Raw genomic sequence first — 27,296 nt, forward strand, 5'->3', positions numbered from 1 at the left:
TGGAAGGTTTCAAAATATTTCTAAACATGAACGGAAATGTGAATGTGGCTCTAACTCTTTGGACTCAATCGAGCACATATTGCTAGATTGCTCAGTATATGCGTCCACTAGGAAGAAATGGTTAAATACTTGGATACATTCTAAATATTATCTTCCTAATAAAATAAAATGTCAAATTTTATTGAACGATACAACAGTAGAGATCACTGTGGCTGTGGCCAATTTCTTAGTTGATGTGTTAACAATGAAAAATTTGGGAAACTCTGTGTTATGATTTTATGTTTGTTTTAGCTTTTTTTAGCTGATAGTTGTATTTATACTTTTTTTCCTCTTTGTAATATAGGAAATGCCATTAAAGGTTTATTGATTGATTGATCAATACCAGATAAGGTTAAGAAATTCTTGGCAGTTGTGCATTTAGGAGTTACATTGGCTGTAGCCAAATTATTTTGCACATGTAATTAAATTCAAAGGGCCTCAAGTGCAGTAACTGGTTAGTTATTTAAATTATTTATTTTTTTGGCATCTAGTGTGACATTGCTCAAGGCCTGCAGGCTAAACTGGCAGTATCATTAAAGAAAGTAACTGACTTTTTCCCCATGGTGCCAGGCAATGGAGGTGAAATGAGGGTTGCCGGCTCTGGGTTGGGATACTGCTGGAGATTTGGGGGCAGAGCCTGGTGAGAGTAGAGTTTGGGGAGGGGAGGGACCTCAGCGGGGCCCAATGCAGGGTGTCGACCTCATTTGTTACGAGGGTCGGATATGACATAAACATCACTTGGTCGGGCCACGTGTACCATAAAATTTAATGCCATGTACCGGAGATACAAACTTTATAGAAGACATAGGCAAAGCCAATTAATTATTTTTAAAAAAATTTTTTTTTTACTTAAAATACAAACATGCTTAAAACAATAACACTCTTACAGTATTTTCTTTTATTTAACAATTTTTGATAATTGACACCTTGGGACTGGAGGAGGCGGCTGGCAAGCCCACAGGGGACTCGTCGACCCAGATCGGGGGAGGGGGGGGGAGAAGCTGCCACAGTTGCCAAGCCCAAAGCGGGCTTTCCAGCCAGGATCAGGAGTGGGTGGGGGGTGGCTGTCTCGTGGGCCAGATAAGAGCCCTCAAGGGGCTGGATCCATCCCCCAGGCCTTTTATTTGACACCCATGGCATAATGCCACAGAGTCCATCATTTAAAGCAGCCATTTTCTTCAGGGAAACAGATCTCTATGGTCTGGAGATGAACGGTAATTGGAGGTTGGCAATACTAGCCGACATTGGACTGAGGCAGTTTGGATCCTGTTTAAAGCAAACTGAGGGAGGCTCAGAAAATGCAGGCCCACGCTGCCCCTCCAGGGATCCCTGGAGCCTCTCTCTCCAGCATCAATTCCCAGTGTGGTGTAGTGGTTAAGAGTGGTGGTTTGGAGCGGTGGACTCTGATCTGGAGAACCGGGTTTGATTCCCTGCTCCTCCACACGAGTGGCGGAGGCTAATCTGGTGAACTGGTTTTGTTTCCCCCCTCCTACACATGAAGCCAGCCGGGTGGCCTTGGGTATACTCACAGCTTCTCTTAGAGCTCTCTCAGCCCCACCTACCTCAGAGGTTCTGTTGTGGGGAGGGGAAGGGGATTGTAAACCAGTTTGATTCTTCCTTAAGTGGCAGAGAAAGTCGGCATATAAAAACCCAACTCTTCTTCTTCCCCACCACCAGCTGTCCAATGGGCATTTTGTTGGTGGGCTGTGTGTGTGTGTTTGTGTCATGAGTCAGCCTGCAGAGACCTCCTCTGACGAAGGGGACATAGAAGCCAGAACAGGGGGACATCCTCAGGCAGAAGTCCCACAGGAACAACCACAGGGCCTACAGCCTGCCAGAATAGAGGAGCAGCCAAAGTCAGGAGATGACTCACCATGCCTGCAGCCTGCCAGCTCAAGAACTCCAGTTGGACCTGACCCCTTGCAACATGCAGTGTCTCCAGAGGCCTCGCCAAGGCCACTGGAGCAGAGAAGAAAACAGGTCCATCTGGCAATGCAGCAGAGATGGCAAAGTGCTAGACTGAAGGCTTTACAGAGGAACCTCCTCAGTAGCAGTGATGAGGAAGAGCAGGGCTGAAGCACCACCTGGGAACTCAGCCCAATTAGCCTCAGCTGGCTCTGCTACAGCAGCAGGGGAAGGGATTTAAGCCATCAGTTAGGCTTGGCTGTTGTGCAAGCAACTTGTCACCAACCTCCTTGTGTACCGGCCTTGTTTCCCTGCTATCCTCTGGATTCCTGGTATCCTGACTTCTTGGACTGGCTTTGACTAAAGCCTCGGACTTCTCTTGCCGGTATTGAGATCTTGGACTTTGCCTGAACTGTGAATGACCTTGGACTGTTCCCCAGACTATGCTCCCAGCCCTCGCTCCTTGCCTGCACCATGACAGTTTGGGTGTGCTTAACAGTCCTAGCTCAGCCACCTTTCTAGCTTCTTTCTTTCAGCAGCACAAAAGAAATGTCAACACAGTGAAGTGGGGCAGGGCACAAGAGAGTGTTGTGGCTCAGAGTCTGCTCAGTCAAGAAGCCCACAGTGTGAGCCGGCCCTAATCACTCCCTCTCAGGCTAACATGCCTCACTGGGTGATTTCGATGGTAAGAGAATCATGTACTCCTTGGAGGAAGGATGGAATAACAACTTTCTGCCCCCCCCCAAAAAAAAATTTGGCAGGGCAGTTAAGTTAGTACAAAATATATACTTTTGTAAGTTATATGACCCCCTCCCCCAGATCAATTCCAGTGTTATAATGAACTCTTTTACTCATTTATAGCCAAGACAGAAAAAACCTCACTGCATGCCTTACCACTGAGTTCAGGGGGAAAGGGACTCCAATGAGAGAAGCCATCAGCGGTGCAATGTCAGCCTACAAACAAAAACGTTTATGGTCAAACGTGAAACAGAAATAAAAAGTTGACAAATATTTTCAGAATACAGGCAGCTGTGGCACTTTACAGTTTACCAACAAAATTAGGAGGCTATTTATAAAATCGTTATTTTCATACTTGGGGAGCTGCTGGCATTTCATACATTGTACCACTTTTAGAGGATTCAACATGCAGGTCAAGGCAGCAGAAAGAAGCACTGTTGGTAGGAAATGCACAGACAAGTTTGAGAACAGAGACTCTGCAGGTGGGCGGATGGCACACCAGAGTTAAGGTCACCTTGACCGTAAGCAGATGGGCCATCTTCCTAACCATGGTGCTATGGTAATGCAAAACCCGTTACATGGGTTTGTTAACCCACTTCAAACCTTGGATACAAGTTCTGGACTCAACACAGAACTCAGTTAGAGCTTAATGATTGGGGGGAGGAGAATCTGGTCATGAGTGGGAATCATGGGAAGGGAGGGAGTGCAGTGCTACTGCATGGTATCAACCATGGTTAGGAGATGTGGAGTTTTATATCGATCTATATTGACCTGGCCTAGCAAACCAGAAAGGTGATTCTAGTTGTTGTGTTTTGCAAGCTTACATAAGAACATAAGAAAAGCCATGCTGGATCAGACCAAGGCCCATCAAATCCAGAAGTCTGTTCACACAGTGGCTAGCCAGGTGCCTCTAGGAAGCCCCCAAACAAGACAACTGCAGCCGCATTCTCCTGCCTGTGTTCCAAAGCACCTAATATAACAGGCATGCTCCTCGGATCCTGGAGAGAATAGGTGTGAATCATGACTGGTATCCATTTTGACTAGTAGCCATGGATGGCCCTCTCCTCCATGAACATGTCCACTCCCCTCTTCAAGCCTTCCAAGTTGGCAGCCATCGCCACATCTTGGACAGGGAGTTCCATAATTTTATCAAGCAATAATTGGAGACCTACGGTATATGTCTTAAATTAAAGGAGTGGCTTAAACTAAAGAGACATTTTAATAAGCAATGAGCTCCATAAACTAGGTACCTGGTTGACATCCTGCCGCTTCCAGGTCTCCAGCTTCCACTCTATAAACAGGATCAGAGAAAAGAAAAGACAATTTGAGGCACAAGGAACTGATATAAGCCAATTTGAGGGAAATAATTCACATGATACTTAATGACTTGCCAGTGCCTCATGAAGCACATAATGATCTTTTTTCCTACTAAAAGAAATTCACGATGCAGTTTTACTATACAAATCTAAGGAAAACTCCCAAAATATTCCCCAAACAGACTAGTTTCAGCTTAAAAAAAAAAAAAAAAAAAGCACAACGATAAAGGCAAAATTATACATTGAAGGCACAAGCTTCCCAGTAAAACTACGGAAAACGACTTCAGATACATTAAGCCTTAAGCCAACAATTAAACATTTAGAAGGATCTCGTCCTCGGGCCTCGCATGCGAGTCCCGCGCAGTCCCACTGAGCTATGGCTCCACACAGAGGCCACCCTGGTCCATATGGAATTGGGAGAAGGGGACCTGCTGCAGACTAGGCCCCTGGACAACCACCAACATCCCACAATGAACCTTTTTTCTGTCTGTTTCTACAGCTCTCTGGAGTGGAACTCCTAAGGCTGGATCTCACACTCCCTTCTGCTAAATCTTCCTTCAGCAGAAAAAGACTTCCTCCAAAGGAGAATGGCCTTTTCTGATGGGGAAATGCTTCCTCTGATGAAGAATGTCTCTCCATGTTAAAGAAAAACTTGGAAGAAGGGCTCACGGGATCCAATCCAAATTTCTAATCCAGGTGCCCCACCCCTAGAGGTTGCCAGCTCCGGGTTGGGAAAATACCTGGAGATTTTGGGAGTGGAGCCTGAGGAGGGAGGGGTTTGGGGAGGGACTTCAATGGGGGTATAATGCCATAGAGTCCACCTTCCAAGCCAGCCATTTCCTCAAGGTGAACTGATCTCTGTCGCCTGGAGAGCAGTTGTAATAGCTGGAGATCTCCAGCTACCACCTGGAGGTTGGCAATCCTACCCACCCCTTTTCTAACCGAGGATATGGTTGCCAAAGAGATACTCCCCCCCCCCCAAAAAAAGGCAGCCTTCACCCTGTGGAAGGAGTGAGACTTGGACTCCCATTTCCACCTCCCTTCTATCTTCCCAATGAGCTACCTGGCAATTACCACTGCAGCTTTCTACCTTCTACACCTCTGCCCACTTTGGAACTATTGTGAAGCTTCGCCCCCACCCCACCCCCCTGCTCTTCCCCTAGAATTACCTTTTGGATTATTGGCTGGCTGTTGCCTCCTTTTCTTGAGTGAAACATGTTGCACAGTGTGTAGGTGGGGTGTGTAATATTTGGTTCTTTTTGTGGGCATTCTTGGATATGATTAGAACTGCCTGAATCTGCCTTATTCTCCAAGACCAAAAACAAATAACCTGCACAATGGCCAATGTAAATAAATAGGCAATGTAATGTGCAAACAAACCAATTCAAAAAGATAAATCCATCAATCCTTTAGAAAAGCTTAAACATATCAAACACCTGACTGGCTAGTAAAGTGCAAACAACCATGAAAAGTTCCTAGACATCACACAATTGTCAAAAACAAAATATCACATAATAAACAACCTCATGTGTACAATACTCTCCAAGCCAGCAGCTTGTATGATACCCCTTATTACTGCTCTCTACCTGGATTCTCAGTATTCCTCCCAAGGTTTGCGATGGAGCTGTGACATCGGGTCAGCAGATCACTTGCTGTTTCTGTGTTTCACTGCCCAGACTGGAGGCATACCCTTACCTGCGAGTAGAAGCCAAGCCAGTAGTGTGCTCCTCGAACACAGGGGTGAGAGGCAACAGGAGAACGGTTTTCTTCTCCACACTCAGGTTACCCTTGTGTGAATTTGGGCTCTGATTGGAGAGCGGATTGCATTCACACTGACACCTGAATAGGTACACATGGCCTTGATCACACGTGGCGACACTGTGGGACCTTGCAGTTGTACAGCATCTTCTTTAAAATACACACCTCTGCCCACACAAGAAAAAGTTATGCAATACCTAGGTGAGTGCAAAGGAAGGTGCTTTCCCTCAGCCAGTATCGTGTTTCAGCCAGGCCTTCATTTGATCCTGCCAATTTGCTGACTGACAGTAAGGCCTTGGATTCACATTCAAATCTCTCAGGAGCGACTAACCAGCCTGTTGGTAAGTCTTGACTTAACAAGACATACTGAGTTACTTGGGGCAACATTACTTGAACATTAAAGAGGCACAACAACATCACAGGAAGGCCTTCACCAGGACACGCTTAGACATTTTACCACTCGCAGTCTTGGAAGGCCATTTCAGTGAGATCCCATATGGGAAAAGAGTCTGCTCCTGTGATCAAAAGTCTATTGAGGATCTGTCCCACATCACATTCCAATGTCCAAGATCTGAGGATGAGTGTAATCGATTTTTGCAGACCATAGTGTCTCGTTTCCCAGGAAGGTCAGATCAGGAGAAATTAGTCATATTGAAAGTCAGAGACAAATTCGTTACTTTCCAAATGGCAAGATTTGCTGCCACCATCATGAAGCATAAAAAGATGATGGGACATAATTGCTCTACTCTGGGTCACATGTCATATTTTATTTGTCTCTGGATTGTATGATCTTTCCTTCCTATTACATTTTAATGATTAATTTGTATTTGCCTTTTAATATTTTATGGGAAATGTTTAATTCTTTAACATGTTAAATTATGTTACCATTTCTAGTGTTATTGATTTTATTTTGGCGGAATTTCCACCTTATTCTGTATTACTGCTATGGCTTTTTTTTTTGCTAATGCAATAAAGACTTGATGAAGATCACCCCTAATACACACACGCGATCGCACTCACCTTTTAAATATTCGTCTTCAAATTGTTGGGAAGAGACTTGCTGCGATGATTTGATTCCTGCACCCCATGCAACTAACGGTGTCAAAGTCTCTGAGGGGTGGCCAGCCCCATGAGACCCTAAGCCCACGGGTGGGAGGGAAAAACCCGAGAGTTATTTCAGAATAAGCTGCTGGCCTTCTGTCACCACACCCCAAGTCCTGCCTTTCTGGAATTATAAATACAAAATGGCAACTTGACAAGAGTCACTGGAAAAGACAATGCTAGGAAAAGTTGAAAGGAGCAGGAGAAGAGGAAGACCCAGCATGAGATGGACTGATTCAGTCAAGGAAGCCTTGGACCTGTTTGCAAGACCTGAACAAGGCTGTTAATGATATGATGTTTTGGAGGTCACTGACACATAGGGTTGCCATAAGTAGTAGTAGTAGAAGAAGAGTTAGTTTTTATACGCCGACTTTCTCAACCACTTAAGGAAGAATCAAACCGGCTTACAATCACCTTCCCTTCCCCTTCCCACAACAGACACCCTGTGAGGTAGGTGGGGCTCAGAGAGCTCTAAGAGAGCTGTGACTAGCCCAAAGTCACCCAGCTGGCTTCATGTGGAGGAGTGGGGAAATCAACCTGGTTCACCAGATTAGAGTCTGCTGCTCAGGTGGAGGAGTGGGGAATCAAACCTGGTTCTCCAGATTAAACGTCACTGCTCCAAACCACCACTCTTAACCACTACACCACGCTGGCTCAGAAGCGACTTATTGGCCCTTAACACACACACAACTTGACACATTTATACTTGCTCATAGCTCCCTGCTGAAGAATCCCAAAGCTAAGCCCAGTGGTTAAGTCAGCCCTGTGTAAAGCAGTTGGAAGGGAAATGTGAAGCACTTGGTTTCCTTACAAAATCTCAATGGACTCTTCCCAACCATATCACCTTTGCCCAAATATCTACCCTGGCACATTAATAACCTTGCATGCCACCCTCTTCCCCTTCATCTTTACTAGCCTCAGTCACCTGGCAGCCTCCTGATAGCCCAAGGTATCCTGCTGCCTCCAAACAGCCTACACCTCATTTTTTTATTTTTTTTTTATTTTTTGCCATCAACTCACACCCGACCCATGGCCACCCCGTAGGGCTTTCAAGGCAAGAGACGTTCAGAGGTGGTTTGCCATTGCCTACCTCTGAGTAGTGCCACAGTATCCCTTGGTGGTCTCCCATCCAAATACTAACGAGAGCCAGCCCTGCTTAGCTTCTGATAATTAATATAATAATTAAGTGCCATCAAGTCACAACCAACTTATACCCACCCGTAGGGTTTTCAAGGCAAGCAATGAACAAAAGTGGCTGGCCATTGCCTTCCTCTGCAGTAGCAACCCTGGCCTTCCCTGGAGGGTCTCCCATCCAAGTACTGACCATGGCCGACCCCGCTTGGCTTCCGAGCTGTGACAAGCTCGGGCTAGTCTGGGCTATTTACACTGCTGCCGCTATTAAGGCTGCTCGTGCAAGGTGTTCAAGCAAAAGTATTCTTTAAAGTCTCACCCCAATCTGTCATTCCGTGGTCCGAGGTCAAGATAAAAACTGTGTTGCCATCATTCCCATAAAAATCCTCAACTAGCGACACTATTTCTTTTACACCTTCATCAACCTTCCTGATGTTACTCTTGTACTCCCTATAGAGAAAAGGAATAAAAGTTTCATGTTCTGATGGAATTATAACAGAAGCACATTTGGACCAGAGATGGATTTTCTCTGTGACTAACAGAAACAAACAGAGAGTTTGGTTTTTTATTCTCATTTGCATTTCAACAGTCTCCCTGGATTTATGCCATCATTCAATTTATTTTCAAAGACAATTTCTTATGTGAATGAGAGACAGTTCTCATACGGACAGATAACATTTTTAAAACATGACTATTAAGTTTCTTCCACCAAACCTCTCCTTTCCACTTTGCCTTCATGAGCTCGCACTCACACAACCAGAAATTATGTTTCTGAAAAACAGATTTTAGGGAACTCATCAACTTCAGACTTTGACTCTGTAGCTCCTTGAAAGCAGCTGTGACATATTTAAGTTTGTAATACGGATGACCACAGTCCTTCCTCCATCTGAACCTCCCAGGTCCTAAGTCCTTTTCAGCAAGTGAGACCTTTTTAGCGCCTTCTCCACTGTGGCACCATAATTATGGGCTGCCGTGTCCCCAGAAAGATCTATCAGGCCATTTCACTGTCCACTTTCAAGTAGCTTGTTAAAAGTTGGTTCGTTTGGTAGACAAGGCTGTCCACTTTCTCCTTTGTTATTTATTTTGACCTTGGAAACTCTCTGCAGTAAAATATGTGAAATGGAGGCAATCCGCGGTTTAAAAATAAATAAGCAAGAGCATAAATTGGTTGCTTTTGCAGACGATTTATTGCTTATTCTGGATGACCCAAATCACTCCATAAATAATTTGATGGAAATATTGAAACAATATAGCGAAGTTTCAGAATTCAAGATTAATCAAGACAAGACCCAGATACTATTTAAGAATCTCCCTAAAGAAGAACAGGAGGAATTCATGACTATTTCTAGATGGGAGAAAACAAATAAAGTAAAGTATCTGGGAATTTGGATTACAAATAAAAACAAAAACCTATTAACAAATAACTATCTTAAACATTGGGAGGTAGTTAAAAAAGATATGATATTGTGGTCTAATAAAAACATTTCCCTACTGGGACGTATTTCAGTAATTCAAATGAATGTATTACCAAGGATGTTGTTTTTGTTTCAGAATTTACCTATAATTACCCAAATGAAATATTTTGATTTATGGAAGAAGGACTTGTTGAATTTTGTCTGGCAAGGAAAAAACCCCAGAATTGCATATAAATACCTAGTTGATACAAAAGAGAGAGGTGGTTTCGCCCTTCCAAATTTTAAACTGTATGCGGAAGCTTCTACTTTGGTATGGCTCAAAGACTGGATTTTATTGAAAAATAGACGTTTATTGGACTTAGAAGGCTTTGAAAATAGATTTGGGTGGCATGGATATTTGTGGTATGATAAATTAAAAAGTCAAATGGCATTTCAACATCATATTATTAAATCATCTTTGATAAAAAAAATCTGGCTAAGATATAAACATCTGTTAGAAACTAAGACACCGCTCTGGATCTCCTCACAAGAAATGTTAACATTATGACCATTAAGACCATCTCAGTTCTTAACATATCAAGACCTTCTGAAATGGGAGGATAAAAAATGTGCCCTAAAAGATTTTGAAGATATCAAAGACCAACTAACTTGGTTTCAATATCAACAAATAAAATCTGTATATATACAAGATTTTAAAAAGGGATTTCTCAAAGAAAAATAAACTTTTCAACAAACTTTACTGGACAATATGGATCATTTAATTTCAAAAATGTATAAACTTTTGCTGTTAATATATACGGAACAAGAAAGAATTAAACCAACAATGATAACTTGGGCACAAACAATTGGATACAATATTCCCCTATCATGGTGGGAAAGATTATGGTCAAGGGACATGAAAAATGTTCGTTCACAACTACTTAAGGAGAATATTTACAAGATGATATACAGATGGTTTTTAACACCGAAAAAACTAGCGAAAATGTATAGTACAATGTCACCAAACTGTTGGAAATGTCAGGAGAAAGTTGGTTCTTTTCATCATATTTGGTGGCTCTATGATAAAGCTAAAAACTTTTGGGATATAATTTATAATGAACTACGGTTAATTTTACAACAAAACATCCCTAAAACATCGGAGATGATGTTACTAAGTATCATACCAGGACATATTTTAACACAAAGAACTTTTTTACTATATGCCACTATTGCTGCAAGACTGGTCTATGCAGCCAAATGGAAAATGTCCAAGATACCGGACAAAGTTGACTGGATAAATAAAATGTTTGAATTAGCAGAAATGGCAAAATTAACAGCGTTGGTAAATCAAAATGAAAATGAAGATTTTGTGAAGGAGTGGGAGGCATGGATGATGTATTGTGATAGGGAACTTAATATGAATGTTGTTAAAGGTTATGAATTAATCTAATTCAACAGTTAAGAATAATACTATTATATTGTTAAAGGGGAAAAGAAAATAAGAAATAAGAATGAATATAAAGACGTTATAAATGAATTAGATAAATATTGCAAAGAGGATAACAGGTTTGGTAGTAACAGAGGAGGGGAGAGGGGAAATTAGAAGAAAATTGAGGTAGAGTTTTATTGCTTTTTATTTTGGTAGAAAAATCTGTAAACAAGGTTAATGAAATGTATGAAATTATAATAGAAAATAAAAAAAATATTTAAAAAAAAAGTTGGTTCCTTTGGCAGGTCTCCTGAAACAGTAACTTGGGTGGAGTTTTTGTTTGCTCTGTTACTCTAGTACTGGGAATCCTTTTTAACTGATCCTAAAAATTCTGCACATTGCATTAAGTATTTTATTAACATGACAAAAATCTTAAAATACCAACACTACATGACCCACTGGAGTTCTTAGGTCTACTTTTTTGTTTTTTGCCGTCAAGTCACAACTGACTTGTGGCGACCCCTGGTGGGGTTTTCAAAGCATGAGACATTCAGAGGTGGTTTGCCCTTGCATGCCTCCACATCACAACCCTGGTATTCCTTGGAGGTCTCCCATCCAAATACTAGCCAAGGTTGAGGGTGAGAGAGTGCGACTGGCCCAAGGTCACCCAGCAAGTTTCCCTGGCAGAGTGGGGATTTGAACCTGGGTTTCCCAGGTCCTAGTCCAACACCTTAACCACCACACCACGCTGGCCTCTCCTTGGGTCTACTAAACCAGCATATGTGGCTGCAATCCAATAAGATCCTCGACAGTTAAGGAATGAGCTGCCCTCACTTAGCAGGACTCCCTGGCAACAGTTCCACCTTCCATCCCCACTACGTTGGATCACAAGATACTTTTGGAACCCACTGATTTTCCCCAGCATACATCCCCCCCAGCTTTTTATTTGGATACCATTAAAGGTTTGAAGCCAACACTGAAAATTACATTCTGAAGCACTATGATATAGTTAAACACAAGTTGAGAAAGTTAACCAATGTTCCAGAAAGAGTCAGAATTTCAAATCTCATTACAGCATAGATGCATGACATGCACGCATTTGTCAAAAGGGGTTAATATGGCTGAAACAAAACTATTAAATCAAATTTGAAAACAAAAAGGAGTTGATCCAATCACAATAACACATTTTGAAGTTCAACGATCTGAATGGGAGAATTAAGCATACCCTTAAATCTCTCAGATGGATATGAGTGGAACTTAAAACTGTTTAGCTGGGGCTGGATTGCACCCAAATTGTATTACATTTCAAATGATAAAAATTAGCACAACGTACCACGAATGAGGTCGGTGGGCATGTCCATTTGTGTCTATCCCCAATAAATGGAGGAAGAAAACAATTTTCTGCTCATGCAGTTTAGAAAGGAGTGTTTCATTGTTTCTAGCAGAGTTGAAAAAATCCTACGTGGGGAAAAATGTTTAAAAGTTAATCTGAATGCTATTTGCTACACAGATGTCAAATTACGCTTTTATTTGGTATCAAGTCACCAAGCATGCACACAGAAGAGACAATTACTTTAAATTCTTTGTAAATGAGTGCTTCTATTCACTTTTATAGGAGAAGCTAAAAGTGCTACTATCAAGATGTCACTGAAGTCTGGGCACCAGACCTTGTCAAGGTCTGGATCAGGGACCATCTCAGTGTTAACACAGTGGGGCAAACCATACCTCCAATCTTAACCATTTCCTGATTGGGGGTGTAAAGTGCCGTCAAGTCACAGCTGACCTAGGGTGACCCTGTAGGGTTTTCAAGGCAAGAGACATTCAGAGGTGGCTTGCCATTGCCTGCTTCTGTGTAGCAACCCTGAACTTGCTTCGGTGGTCTCCCCTCCAAGTACTAGCCAGGGCCGACCCTGCTTAGCTTCCAAGATCTGACGAGATCAGGGTACTCTGGGCCATCCAGGTCCGGGCAGACAAACAGAGGTGGTTTGCCATTGCCTGCCTTTGCATCATGATCCTGGACTTCCTTGGGGGTCCCCCATCCAAATACTAAGCAGGGTTTACCCTGCTTAGCTTCCGAGATCTGATAAAATTGGGCTAGCCTAGGCTATCCAGGTCAGGGTATTTCTTGATTAGAGGCCAGGAAATTTCTCCTATTAACTCATTTGGCAAAAGGAGATAGCATTTGGGAACACTGAGGCAATCCTGAGGAGGCAGGAGAGAGGCAATGAATTTGCTCATGCCCCTGGCGCATAGAGCCCCATTGCCATTAATGTCACATTTGTACACCTCCCACACTATACGGAAGAAGACTCTGAACCTAGAGCCCAACAGAACTAGGAGAACATGAATACAATTACCAAGTGGCACCGAAAAGTGCCTTTTCTTCAAAATCTGATATATTGCTCCCAAAGAAAAACAAGTTACAGTATTTGCCATGTTCTAATTATATAATACTAGGGGAACAGCATAGCTCTTTATTCACCTTAACATGGTCAAAAACCCAAGTGTCTAGTATGGTGGCATCTTCTGCTCCGAAGTCTTCACTGCCAGCTTCATAGCAATGGGTATAAACATGATCCCCGCTGGCACCTGCAAAAAAGTACTACAGATGAAGGACCATAAACTTGTTTTTTTAAAAGGCAGGATTAGCTTCTGTACTGAGGTATAACAATTTAAAAAACAAACAAGTTATTACCAAAAAAGTAGCCAGTAGAAAAATAGAAGAGAGTGGAATCTTTCCTTTATGTAATCATTAATAATAAAAATGTGCACTAATATTTCAGGATTGACTACCTAAACTATTTGGATTATGGCATGTATTTTCCCTAATATCTTTTCTATCTTATTTGATATTCACCCTGTCTTTCCTCATGATAGCAGGCATGTATCTTCCTCTCCCCTCCTCCCTTTACAAGAACAACAATCCGGTAAAAAGGTCAGGCTGAAAGGTAGTGACTAGCCAAAGTTCACCTGATGCAAATGGAGGTTTGAACCCAGGTCTGCCCAGTCACACAACACCATCCTGGCACTATGAGGGCTGCTTCAGGACTTGAGGGAGCAATCTTAAGCAGGTCTACTTGGAAGTAAACCTCATGAGCCTTACTCCCAGAAAAATGTGCTTCAGTCTGCATTGCAACCATACTATTTTCAGGTATAGCCATTTCATTGCACCCTGAACAGGGAAGTGTTATAAATGAAAACAAAGTACCTCCTTCTCATTTCCCACGATAGTTCAGGGAGTGCAAAGCCCCTTTTAAAAAAGCTAAACTTGACAGCTCAGGAGAGAGTAGGAGAGAGGGAATAAATCCAGCTGGGGACTCAGCTGCACCCTCTGCTTTCCCACCAAACAGGTCATAAGCAGGATTTTAATGTTTAAAAGCATACACTTGCCATATCCTGCCCACATGAACTAAGTAATCTGGAAAATTCTTGAAAAAAGGAACGTAAGAAAAACTGGATTACAGATTTCCTTTGAAAATGAACTGCTGCTGGTTTTTCCTTTAGAACCATGAGACACATGGGCAGACTCCCTTTCTGACATCTTCAGAACAGCCAAACACAAATGCTTCATGTACAACGGCGTTCAACGCCTGACTGACTGATGGCATAGATACCTGGAGAGCCCATTTCCACTGGTTCTGCATAACGTCCCAGAGAAAATATATACATTGTCACTGCACAGAATCTACTATTTTATTGATAGCACCCAATACATAATTGTTTTTTTAAGGCCATCAGTTTTCTCAGGCAGCTAACATACCACAATACAAAAATGAGAGTTCAACTGGCCAATAGTGGGACACTCAGTGGAAACATCACCAGACACTCGTTTCAGAATTCAAGAGTGATTTTTCAAGGTGCAAATATGGATAATCTAAAACAGGTTTGACACACGCCTTTGTTAAGGAGGGGAAAGGACAGACAACGGTCCATCTTTGGTCCTGAGGGCCAGGTTCAGTATAGTGCAAAATTGGGACCAGAGAGATTGCTGGGTTCAAAACTGTATTTTGGCCTTAATGTTCACCAGATGACCTTGGTTCAGTTATCCTCTTTCAGTCCATCATTTGAAACACTTTGGTCCCATCTTTCCATTCGACATTCAGGGCAGCTTAGCTTACTTCTTGGAGTTAGAAAGGATAAAATGAGACTGTTGGATGAAGAAGGACATCAGTGTATTTAAAAATATAGCTAAATATTGATAAACAATTCACTTGACACAGGGATAAAATTCCACACAGAGAGCATTTGAATGTAACATGGCATCCGTAACAGCTCTAAACCTTTGGATATTACTTCTTGGTGTGGATTTCTAGAAGGGACACATGCCCCTTAACTTTACACAAATAGAACTCTGCTTGCTTTTAGTTGCTAGTGCAACTGCAATTAACCAAATTTCCAGACAGAAAGAGGAACTAATTTTGCATAGCACTGAGGGAATAGTTTCATCACCACCAATTCAGAGATTTATTTACAGAGAGGGAGATACTTCAGTATGAGCCAAAGAGAAAAGCACCCACAGACAGCTCAACCCAGAATGCTCACATACGTCAATCCCATTTTATCCCCTAATTCGGACAGGTAAATTAAGCTGCCTTTAACATTTTATAGAAAGACACAACACTGGCCTCTGTATAAGAAGCTGGGCTGTGGTTTGCCTAATAAGCCTATGGTGTTTGGGGGTGACTCTTGAGAATGAGACCGATAGCACAAAACCTTCCTTTGCCATATTTACAGTCAGTACACCCGCCCAATGCAAGAACAAGGAGGCACTGTACCCAAACTAAATATACTACAGAACTAGGGTTGCCAACCTCCAGGTAGTAGCTAGAGATCTCCCGCTGATACAACTGATCTCCAGCCGATAGAGATCAGTTTACCTGGAGAAAATAGCAATTGGACTCTATGGCATTGAAGTCCCTCCCCTCCTCAAACCCTGCCCTCCTCAGGCTCCGCCCCAAAAACCTCCTGCTAATGGTGAAGAGGGACCTGGAAACCGTATACAGAAAAAACAAAAGCAAATAAAGCAACCAGTGCTAACACAGTCCAACTAACAATACAACCCAGCACTGAGGCCAAGATAACAATGAGGTATAGTATCATAATTTTTTATAATCACCTAAAGTGACTAATTCCACATCATAGGCAGATATGTGTGACACAAAGTACCACAATAACCATATAATCAATAGAAGAACCACACCACTGTGTAATTACAACCAATTATATGGATAAATACAACCCCTAATTAAAAGATACCAAATACTGTCAGCAACTTAAACAGGGCAATAGTCCAAGGTGTCTGATAAGGTCTGAATACCACACAGTTGCATAAATATTTTGCAGAACCAGATAGGGGGAATCCAAAACATAGTTAACAGATGTGTTCTTAATCAGTGACGTGGTCCACAGTAGAAGGCAATGACACTCGTCCCAGACCCAATCATTACGTGTGTCAGCACCTCTTCAGCTAAAAATACAATATTATAAGGTACAAAGCCCATATGTAGTTCTATAAAACAATTTTGTTTTGCAACGCAGAATAAACCAACCTTACCTACTGTGTAGATGTATGCCATATAACAATGGCTCCAATTCTAGAAGGGCGTATTCTAACCTCTCTGTAAGCCAAGTTTTGCTAACATGCTTCTCACTTCGCTAATTTAAAGAGCCACAGGTAGAGACAGAGAGAAGCTGAAGAAGAAAGGTGCTGAGAGTACATCTAAACGTTTCTTAAGCAAGACAAGAAATGCTCTGCTCAGTTATCAGAGACTCCTTCCTCAGTGCAAAGATCCTTCTTCCAACACAAAAGTCAAAAGAAGGCGTCTTACATCAAAGGAACATGCATCTGTTAGCTGAGCAGAGAGGTAGGAGGCAACTCCTTATTCTCTTGAGTTTTCCACTTTCCAAGCAAGAAAAAGTGTAACCTGGACGAGACTATTCTGAACCTAACTGTTAATCCTAAACAGATTTAAACCCTTCTAAATACATCGAAGTCAGTGGGCTTAGAGGGCTGTAATTCTTTTCAATACTGCACTGTAAGTGTTTTCAAAAGACAAGATGAGCATATAATGGAGGATAAAGGGAAGTTCCCAATTCAGGAAAAATTGCAAGATTCAAGTCCAATACAGCCACTGCCATTTTTTAAAGTCCTTCTGTCACTTCCAATATGATATACGGGTTGGGGGTGGGAGGAGGCCCTGAAGTTTATCATATTATTCTGGTTCATGGATTTCAGACAGCAGTCTATTTTCTTCTCCCTGGGGGTTCTTCTGCATCATTTACACAGCCCAAGGTTTTCTCATTCGTCACTGTCGTCTCTTACCAACTCCTTAGTGTCCCTGTGGCATAGCTTCTATCATTCTGGGAAGAAACAGAGCCATGGCTACTCACCGTGAAGGCTTCTTCTGCTCTGGGATACGGAGGCCATCTTAAGAGTGGGTGTTTCCTCTTCCTCTTGTTCCGGGAGGCAGGACCTAAAATTTTAACTGCCTATCTCTGGAGGGAACGCCCCCCGCCCTTCTCAGTCAAAGACTTTCCGAGCAAGGAGTGTCACCATTATACAGAGAAAGAAGGTAAAGGCATAGCAAAAAGAAGAGATCTAACAATAAATGCTGAAGATAAGTTTTAACTTGTAATCTTAACTGTAATAACATTAATAAAGAACTGTTTGTAACCCAACCTAAAAAACTTTGTATTGTGAAAGGTCATTGTGGGAAAACAAAATGTGTGTCATCCTCCTGAATTACTTAGACGTCTGGGCGGGCAAGATGGCCTCCGTATCCCAGAGCAGAAGAAGCCTTCACGGTGAGTAGCCAAGGCTCTTTCTCGCTCTGGGAGAGGAGGCCATCTTAAGAGTGGGACTTAAAAGAGCTGTCCCTGCCCGGGTGGGTTCAGACGTCATGGAGAATGCTCTGAAGAACACGCCTTCCGAAGGAGGCGTCAGCTGAGGCGTAAAGATTAAGTTTATAATGCCTCACAAAAGTGGAAATTGAGGACCATGTCGCAGCTTTGCAAATCTCCTTGATAGGAGCTCTGCGATCAAAGGCCGCTGATGTGGTCGCACTCCTGACAGAGTGTGCTGTCAAACATGAAGGAACTGTACTTTTTGCTGCTTTGTAAGCCTGAGTGATGCAGTTAGTAATTGTACGGCTGATGGATGCACGGGACATGGGCTTGCCCTTGTTTGGGGCTGTCAGATTGATAAAGAGAGCGTCTGACACTCTGAGGTGTTTTGTACGATCAATGTAGGTATGAAGGGCCCTTCTAAGATCTAAGGTATGCCATGTTTTCTCCCTTGGGGTTTTAGGTTTTGGACAGAAAGAAGGTAGTACGATATCCTGATCCCTATGAAAACGGGAGTTGACCTTCAGTATAAAGGAAGGGTCGGGAGCAAGGACTACCTTGTGAAATGTGCAGAGACCTGGCCTAACAGATAGGGCTCCTAGCTCAGAAACCCTCCTAGCTGATGTCACAGCTGTTAAAAATAGAGTCTTCATTCTCAACAGATTCAATGAGATGCTCCTTAAGGGTTCAAATGGATGTTGAGTAAGGGCTGTTAGAACTGTATGCAGGCTCCAAGTGGGAAACCTGTGTTTGACCGGAGGAGAGATTAAGGTAAGTCCTCTTAGAAAGGCTTTAATATGGAGATGTTTAGTTAGTGGATAACCTGATACTTTTGGGACAATAGTAGCAATCGCCGCTAGTTGACGATGTAGGGTTGCTGGAGATAGACTCTGTCGCCGTCCATCCTGTAAGAAGGTCAGGATGTTGGAGATGGTGGGTTTGATTGGATTAAGCTGTTTTCTTCGACACCATCTCACAAAAGCTTTCCACGTGGTGTTATATATCCGCTTAGTAGAGGGTCTTCGGGCAACAAGGATAGTTTCTGCTACCTCTATGTCATAACCCAACTTCAGTAGGCGACTCCTCTCAATACCCAGGCGGTCAGTCTGTACCAGCCTGGATCTGGGTGAAGGATCGGACCCTGGAACAGGAGATCTGGTCGAAGTGGAAGTGTCCATGGTTTTGCAATGGACATCTCTATCAGAGTGGGAAACCACGGGCGACGCAGCCAGTAAGATGCTACCAGAATGACTTGAAGGAGATTGATTTGTCTGAGGACTCTGAGAAGGAGTGGGAAGGGAGGGAAGGGAGGGAAGGCATATAGAAGCCCCGATGGCCAGGGCGCCGTGAGTGCGTCTGTCTGTTCTGCTCCCACTTGGATGTATCTGGTGTAATACCTTGGCAGCTCTCCTTGTGTTCCTCAAGATGGCCAGGACCTTGGTGAAGACTCGTGGGGCTGAACCTAGGCCGAAGGGGAGGGCCCTGAACTGAAAGTGATGTCCGTTTTGTAGAAACCTGAGGAAGCGTCGGTGCTCTGGGTGAATGGCTATGTGCAGATAGGCCTCGGTAAAGTCCACGGAGGTTAAGAAGTCTCCTGGTCTTAAGGCCTCTGCTATGGAGTGTAGAGTCTCCATCCTGAAGCGTCGGTATGTAACATGCTTGTTCAAGTATTTCAGATCGAGGATGGCCCGCCATCCTTCATCTCTTTTTGGCACAGTAAAGAATACTGAATATATGCCCGATGATTGTTCCGAGGGGACCACATGTTCTATGGCCTTGATTTCCAACAGATGTTGGATGGCCGCTAAGGTTCTGAGCCTTTTGTCTGGTTGACGAGGCACAGGGGACACTACTAGACGATCTCGTGGTCTTTTGTAGAACTGAATTCGATAGCCGTGAGTGACAGTCTGTAACACCCAATGGTCTGTGTGTGCAGTCGACCATTGGTTGTGAAAGAGGCTGAGTCTGCCCCCCAATGGTTGTAGTGTGGCGTCACTGTCTTGGTTGACGAAAGGACTTGTCACCTCTGTCACTTTGAAAATTCTGGGGTCTGGAGGAATTTTTAGGGAAAAAATTCCTCCCCTACGAAAGGATCCCCTTCCGTAATTCCATTGACCTCTCCTCTGCTCCGGTCTGTAACGTGAGTATGGGTGGTAGGGATGAAAGGAAGTAGGGTTAGAGAACCCTTTTGATTCCTTACGAAGGCTTCTGGGCAAGTATTTCTTTTTATCTTTCGACTCCACCAAAATTTCTTCCAGCTTTTCCCCGAACAATTTCTTTCCTTCGTAGGGATAACCCATTAACACTGCTTTAGACCTATGTTCAGTTTGCCATGGATGTAGCCATACAGCCCGCCTAGCAGCTGTTGCAGTGGCTAGGGCCCGAGCTGAAAAACACATGGTATCTAGTGTAGAATCAGCCAGGAAGGAGACTGCCTTAAGAATTCTAGATACTCCTTCCATAGCACTTCTATCCTCCTCTGGAATCAGTTTGGCTAACTTTCTAGTCCAGACTATAGCTGCCCTGGACACTAAGGCGGATGTCATGGAGGAATTAATGGCTAATGCTGAGGCTTCGTGGGCTTTTTTACAAGCCAGTTCCGTTTTTCTGTCTGCAGGATCTTTTATAGACACTAAACCTTCCTCTGTGACAGTGTCAGAGGTATGTAGTGCAGTGATGGGACTTTCCACTAGGGGGATCTTTAACAAATCAGCAGTACTACTGTTTATGTTATATAGTTTTTTGGTAGTCTGAGGGAACTGTTTTCCCCCCATGGGCTTATCCCATTCCCCTTTAAGTAGAGACAAAAAATAATCAGGTACAGGTACCACCTTATCGGTGATAGTATAAGAATGAAAAAACTCTTGCCCCTTTCTTTTTCTCCTGAGATGGGGTAGATCTAATGCAGCCAGGACTTTTATTAAAAAGGGTTGAAAATCTTCAGCCTCAAAAAGCCTAGTTTGCTTAGTTGGTTGGGGCAGAGGGTCCTCTCCTTCAGAGGAGAACTCACCCTCCTCTCTATCTGAAACTTCATTATCAGAAGAGAAAGGTGATGGCTCCTGCCCCGATAACTGGGGTTGAGATTATGATGTAGCCTTTAAGGCTACTTTAGTAGGCCAACCGCCTCCCCCCTGAGAAGAATGTGGGCCACTCTGCTGCCCGCCGCCTGCTTGATCATTTTCCCGGAGACTGCGAGGGTCTCGACTGGGCGCTTGCACGCCGGTAAGCGAAGGAGTCGGGGAAGAGAGCTGTGCGGCTCTTAGGCCCTCTGTGAATGCATCCTTGATTAAAGACGCGAGCTCTGCTCTCAGGAGAGCAATTTCACTCGCAGGCGATTGGGAGGGAAGGGAGGGGAGGGGGGAGTACGTTACCAGTTTCAGACGTGCTCCGACCGGGAATTTGTGGAGGCGAGACGCCTACGGCCTGATCAGTGGATTGCGCGCTCGTAGAGGGGGTATCGGTCGAAACCGCTGCATTTCCCCGGCCGTTCCCGGTTCCGGAGGTTGTGGGTTTGCCTTTAGCGGTTTTATCCGCAGCCGATAAGCGGGTGCGAGCGGCAGACAAGAGGCGTTTTGCGCTTCCCTGACGAGAGGGGCCTCTCTTACGCTTACTGGTTGTTTTCTTTGATTTGCCTTTTAAGTCACCGGAGTGATTGTTTGAAGGCAGATCCCGAGCGTCTGGCATAGCCTGGAGTAGACCCGGGTCCAAATCCCCCTCAGAAATATAGTTATCGGGACGATCGGTCACCATCTTGTTTTGGCGGGAAGGAATAAACTATTATCCTGCCCTGCCTCAGAAGACAGATTAAAGACAGAAAATAGACAAAGGGGAAAAAAGGCTTCTTTTTTTTTTAATAGGATAGAAAGGAATCAGATAGCAATAAGGAAAATAAGTTCTTGTATAGCTCGAGGAAGAGAGCTGTGATTACACTGCTCTCCCGGAGCGAGGCAGGAACAAGACTGAAAAGGGCGGGGGGCGTTCCCTCCAGAGATAGGCAGTTCAAATTTTAGGTCCTGCCTCCCGGAACAAGAGGAAGAGGAAACAACCACTCTTAAGATGGCTTCCTCTCCCAGAGCGAGAAAGGGCAGGATTTGTTCTTGTAGGTTATCCGGGCTGTGTAACCGTGGTCTTGGTATTTACACAGCCTGGATAACCTACAAGAACCAATGAACTCTGACCGTGAAAGCCTTCGACAATAGGGCAGGATTTCTTTGAGGTTTTCATAATTAGCTCAAATATGTGGTTCTGTACAACAAAGAACATTCCTGATTGTTTCAGAAAAGGAGGACAGAAAGAGGACAGAAACATGACAATACTGGACTCACCTCAAAAAAAAATCACAAATCAATTAGGGTCAAGCCAGATGCAGCCCTGAAAGACCCTTGAATCGCCATCACTATTTTACTGGTACAGTAAAAACACAGTATGGGGTTGTACAGTTCATCCCGTCTCCCAGTCCCATTTTTGCTCTCTATTGTCTGTCTTCATAGCTGCTGTGTGTTGCGCAGGGAATCATAACGATGTCTATATGTTTTCCCTAGTGGTCTTAAACATCAGACGGGTGGGGAGCAAGGCTCGGCATTTTTCTTTTTTAAAAGCTTATCACTATGGCCTCAGCAGCAGGGGTGGGAAGCATTCAAATGAATGCTCACAATATTTATTGGAAGGTCAAGAAGAACCCATGCTTGAAGAAACACCAGCTCTGCAGCAGGAAAATATTTCTCATCCAACACAGCATTACAACCAGCTAAAGTGTTTTCTCAATCTAATGTAGGTGATTAGTTTGTTTACAAGAATTACTATGTGCATTTGCCCATTTGTCATTTGAGTTGTTATCTTGCCACCTCATGAATCCACCGGAACAATTCCATTATGATTTGACATCATCTTTTTGGTCCAAGCAATTAGAATGTTTGCATTAAGCTCTCAGAGAGCCAGACTTTTGATATCTTCCATTACTGAGTTCTGATTCCAAACTGCGGAAGCACAGAGACTATCTAGCCATCTGTGTGTCTGCCATTCTCCCTGAAAGTAGTATGCCTCTACAATACAACTTCCTGTAGAAAGCTAGCAAAGATTTTATAGGGTAAGAAATCTCCAGGGATCCCAGAAAATGGGGAGAGGAACATATTACAACAGGAAAGCTTTAAAAACAAAAACAAAATCCTATACAACACACAGTGCAGATTCAGTGTCAGCAATGATCAACATTCGCGGCAAGTACTCACTCCAGACACCGTGTCACCAGCCAAGAACATCATTAGCATATTGTGTCAATCAGGCCTAAATTAATATTTATATACACCAGAATAGAACAGTTCTTGAGGAACACAAGGAGAGCTTCTTTTGTATGCTGTATTTTTGTGATGATGCCTTGAAATTCTGCAGCCATGATGAATAAGATAGGCTTACCTTTAGCAAACATAGGGAGAATATCAGGACTGCCCCAACTCCAAGTGTATTTACTTTCATTGAAAAGCGAATCAAATTCCACTGGGTTTTCTTTCCATCCTGTTAGTCAAGAGGTAAATTGTTACTGTATTTTGCACAATGCAGCCTAGGTTCAGAATAAGACTACTTCCCAAATAACCATTATCAATTGCATGTAATTATGCTTCATTATTTTAAGCTCTGCTCACGATCTGAGTTCGATCCCGACAGAAGTCGGTTTCACGTAGACTCAGGTAGTTTCAGGTACTCTCAAGGTTGACTCAGCCTTCCATCCATTCAAGGTCAGTAAAATGAGTACCCAGCTCGCTGGGGGTAAAGTGTAAATGACTGGGGACGGCAATGGCAAACCACCCTGTAACATAGTCTGCGTAGTATATGTTGTAATGCATTGTCACCCCATGAGTCCTCTATCAGTCTATATATCTAATTCTCAACATGGACAAATCTGTGTATAATTCAGTCCAGAGACTGGAGCCATGAACAAGTCAGTTCCACAAACCTGAAAAAAGCCCGAGGTTTGTAGCAAAATCTGACATCTAAAAAGGGGGGGTGGGGTTAAACTCCTCTAAATTACAGAAGCAGCACCTGTAGCTTTAAGAAATGAATGCCCTCTCAACTGGCTACTACAGGGGTTTACAGGCCACCACAACAGTATTGCCAGCCTTCAAGCTTTGGTTTCTGTTAGTAATAGGTAAGGGAGAGGGGGCAGGACCGTTTCCAGGGCTGTTTTAGCCTTTCAGGGAGGATTTATCAGGGCCAGGCCTGGCAGCAACTGCCAGGCAACTTGCTACCATGCAACTTGTATGACTCCCCCAGGCCCAGCTTCTCCAGACGAGAGGAGAATGATGTAAGCTGTTTTGGGTCCTCATTGTGGAAAAAGGTGGGGCATATATGAAATAATATACCTGAAGATGGGGGTGGGGCAGATAAAAGGCAGGCTGGTGGGTGGGCAGGAAGAAGAGATGGAAGCAGGCAAAGGTGAGAATGTGGGGGTTGCCAGGAGGAGTGAAAGAGAAAATAGTGTGCAGAAGGGGGTACAAGGGAAAATGAGAGGCCCCCTGCAAGTCCTTCAGTGTCCCCCACTTCTGCAAGTCTAATTATGGACTGCCTACCACTAAGCATTCACAACTTTTCAAACACTATTTAGAGTTAGCACTTTCTAGCATGGGGCAAGAACATTTGAACAAACTCAGCATAGTTTAAAGCAGCAGCGACAATGAACAAGTCTTCCATAAAACCCTCGAGCCTTCGTGTGAGTGGGGCACCTAGCGGATTATATTGTTTAACAGTTAGAAGATAGACATTTTTACACTCAGTCAATAAAAGCTCATGGGGATCATTGGACTATTGGCATACCTTTAGCAACAGCACTGACATCTTCATAAAATCCAGCTATGAGGGCGACATGCCCGGGTCTAGATTCCGTGGGGACATGAGTATGAGATACTCCCCAGCTGCCTTTGGATGTTATGACGTTCCTGAAAATAAAATACCAGGATAATATGTGCACAGTTTACAAAGGTGATAAGCATAGGCAGGTTACGACGACTCTTACCTATGGACTCCGCTGCTATATTTATTTTAAAAATTGTATTCCACCTGTGAAAGGTTGAAGTGTACAGGAGAGATGCCGGGTGGGGGGCATTCAAAGCCACACTCTGCATCACCCTGTACTGGAAAAAGTTAAGATCTGACAGAGGGAGGTTGTTAGTCAGAAGTTAGGTACCAGGGTCCAAGACAGAAAGGAATTAGGATTAAAGATCAGAGGAGATATCAGATCTTTGGTTTAATTTAATTAGCCAGGAAAATGAGTGCACAAAGGTGTTACGTATTCCGGTGGGTTTACTGGATCTGATGTGTAATTTAGTTGCAGCAGAATGTTGTGTTTATATACTGTAAACCTGCATGAGTGTAGCTTTTCCTTGGACATTCACTGTTTGACACCTCCCACAATTCCTAGTGAGGTGGTTAACTTTTACCTCAGTTATGGAGTTTTTTTCTAAATAAACTGTTTTTATTCATTTTTGAAAAGCAGACTCTCTCATGCCTTTCACTTTACCTCAGTTAACAAGGTTAAGAGATTCCTCAAACCTTTTCAATTTCTTGCTGGAAACCATAGTGAAGTAAATAAAGTGGTTAAATTAATAGGCAAGCTTAATCTAATAGGGGGCAGGAAACAACTACCGGATTGGGAGGGGTAGCAAATACGGTAGAAGACAGAGCCAAGATACAGGATGATCTTGACAGGATGGAGAAGTGGGCTAAAACTAATAAAATGCACTTCAACAAAGACACATGTAAAGTTCTGCATTTAGGTAGGAAAAATCAAATGCATAATTATAGGTTGGGGAGACGTCTGAGCAGTAGTGTGTGCGAAAAGGATCTTGGGGTCTTAGTAGACTGAACATGAGTTAGCAGTGTGATGCTGTAACTAAAAAGGCAAATGCAGTCTTGGGCTGCATCAACAGAAGTATAGTGTCCAGATCACGCAAAGTGATGGTATCGCTTTACTCTGCTCTGGTTAGACCTCAGCTAGAGTTCAGTTTTGGGCACCGCAATTTAAGAAAGATGTAGCCAAGCTGGAATGTGTCCAGAGGCGGTCAACAAAGATGGTGAGGGGTCTGGACACCAAGTCCTATGAGGAAAGGTTGAAGGAGCTGGTTATGTTTAGCCTGAAGAGGAGAAGACTGAGAGGGGATAGGATAACCATCTTCACGTACTTGAGGGGCTGTCATATAGAGGATGGTGCCGAGTTGTTTTCTGTTGCCCCAGGAGTGTCAGGAACCGTCCTCATGCCTTGGCTCTTGACATCAGTCAGGCCCGTTGCTGGATCCCTGGCTCTAGACATCAGTCAGAACTGTTGTTCACACTGCAAGTGTTTCCCTCGATGCAGCCTCTTTGACTCTCATACTGGCAACTCCGGTGTTATGGCTTGCTCGCTCCTTTCCTCCTAGCTGGTGCTGTTATCTCCCTGTTCCCAGGCCTGCCTAGTACTGCACCTGGGATTGCTTTATGCTTATAGTTTAGGCCTGTAGACTGAAATGCCATTAGCAGCTTTGAACCTGTGGATTGCTTATGCTGTACCTGAGGATCCTGAATAAACGTTAACCTGCTTGGGACTGTCAGTCTGAACATGTGACTTTTTGGGATTACAGAGAGGAGCTGGAGAATCTCACAAGGAGGTTGGACCAGAACGGGTTGAAATTAAATCAAAATAGTTTCCGTCTTGACATTAGGAAATTTTTCTAACAGTTACAGCAGTTCCTCAGTGGAACAGGCTTCCTTGGGAGGTGGTAAGCTCTCCTCCCCTGGAGGTTTTTAAGAAGAGATTAGATGGCCATTTGTCAGCAATGCTGATCCTGTGACCTTATGCAGATGATGAGAGGGAGGGCATCTTGGCCATCTTCTGGTCACTGGGGTTGGGGGGGGGAGGTAGTTGTGACTGTCCTGCATTGTGCAGGGGGTTGGACTAGATGACCCTGGTGGTCCCTTCCAACTCTATGGGGATTAACGCATGGGCAGAATGTTCTTGGTTCGTTCCTCCCTTATCTCACAATATTTTATTCTGAGACAGGATAGTCAAACGCATGACGCTAGTCCATCCCACTATAAGTCCGAAGCAAGTAGCTGCTGGGAGGCTCCCCGTGCGTTTGAGCCACCTATATAATGTGGGATAGTAGTGGAGTGACCGCCGGGTCATTGCCCAAGGATTGGCTAAGGGGTTATCCAATCAAAGGCTGATTCTCCCCCAATTTTTTCTTGGGTCACCAGCGTTCCGGTATACCATTGTGACGGTGTGAAGCACCCCCCCCCCTACAGGGCTGGTCAGGGGGTACGTCTGTCTGGCCTGGAGAGGGTCGGGGCTTGAGGCGCCTCTTCAGCCTCAGACCAGTCCCTCGGAGGCTACCCGGGTGGCTCTATGCTCAGCCAGCCTGGGTCACAGCCTGCTTCCTCCCTGGCTACAGCTCTCCTCTGGCCTTTTATACTCTTTAGGCCAGAGAAGCTCCGCCCCTTCCACCCTCTGCCCTCCCCCCGGAAGTCCATAAAAGGAGCTCTCCTTCCCCGTCGTGTCACTTCCCTTCCTAGCCAGAAGCGCGGCTTGCACGTGCCCCGCCCTTGCTCACCCGCAGCTCAGCTGTTTGTCGGGGCTGGGAGCTTGAACAAAAGGAGATTAGTAGCGGGCTAGTCGTG

At 43.9% G+C, this 27,296-nt stretch overlaps 1 protein-coding gene across 1 annotated transcript in view; it reads right to left on the reverse strand.

The window, feature by feature from the left end:
* PIGN (phosphatidylinositol glycan anchor biosynthesis class N) overlaps positions 1-27,296 on the reverse strand; it is a 172,591-nt gene that overhangs the window by 129,514 nt on the left and 15,781 nt on the right. Inside the window, exons 2-9 of the mRNA XM_056854987.1 lie at positions 24,462-24,583; positions 23,067-23,165; positions 13,294-13,400; positions 12,145-12,269; positions 8,308-8,438; positions 6,777-6,893; positions 3,933-3,973; positions 2,839-2,898 (exon numbers count right to left, since the gene is read on the reverse strand). Coding sequence (XP_056710965.1) covers positions 2,839-2,898; positions 3,933-3,973; positions 6,777-6,893; positions 8,308-8,438; positions 12,145-12,269; positions 13,294-13,400; positions 23,067-23,165; positions 24,462-24,583 — 802 coding nt within the window. The remainder of the gene's footprint in view (positions 1-2,838; positions 2,899-3,932; positions 3,974-6,776; positions 6,894-8,307; positions 8,439-12,144; positions 12,270-13,293; positions 13,401-23,066; positions 23,166-24,461; positions 24,584-27,296) is intronic.

Source organism: Euleptes europaea, chromosome 8 (assembly GCF_029931775.1).
Source record: "Euleptes europaea isolate rEulEur1 chromosome 8, rEulEur1.hap1, whole genome shotgun sequence".
NCBI classification, from domain to species: domain Eukaryota; kingdom Metazoa; phylum Chordata; class Lepidosauria; order Squamata; family Sphaerodactylidae; genus Euleptes; species Euleptes europaea.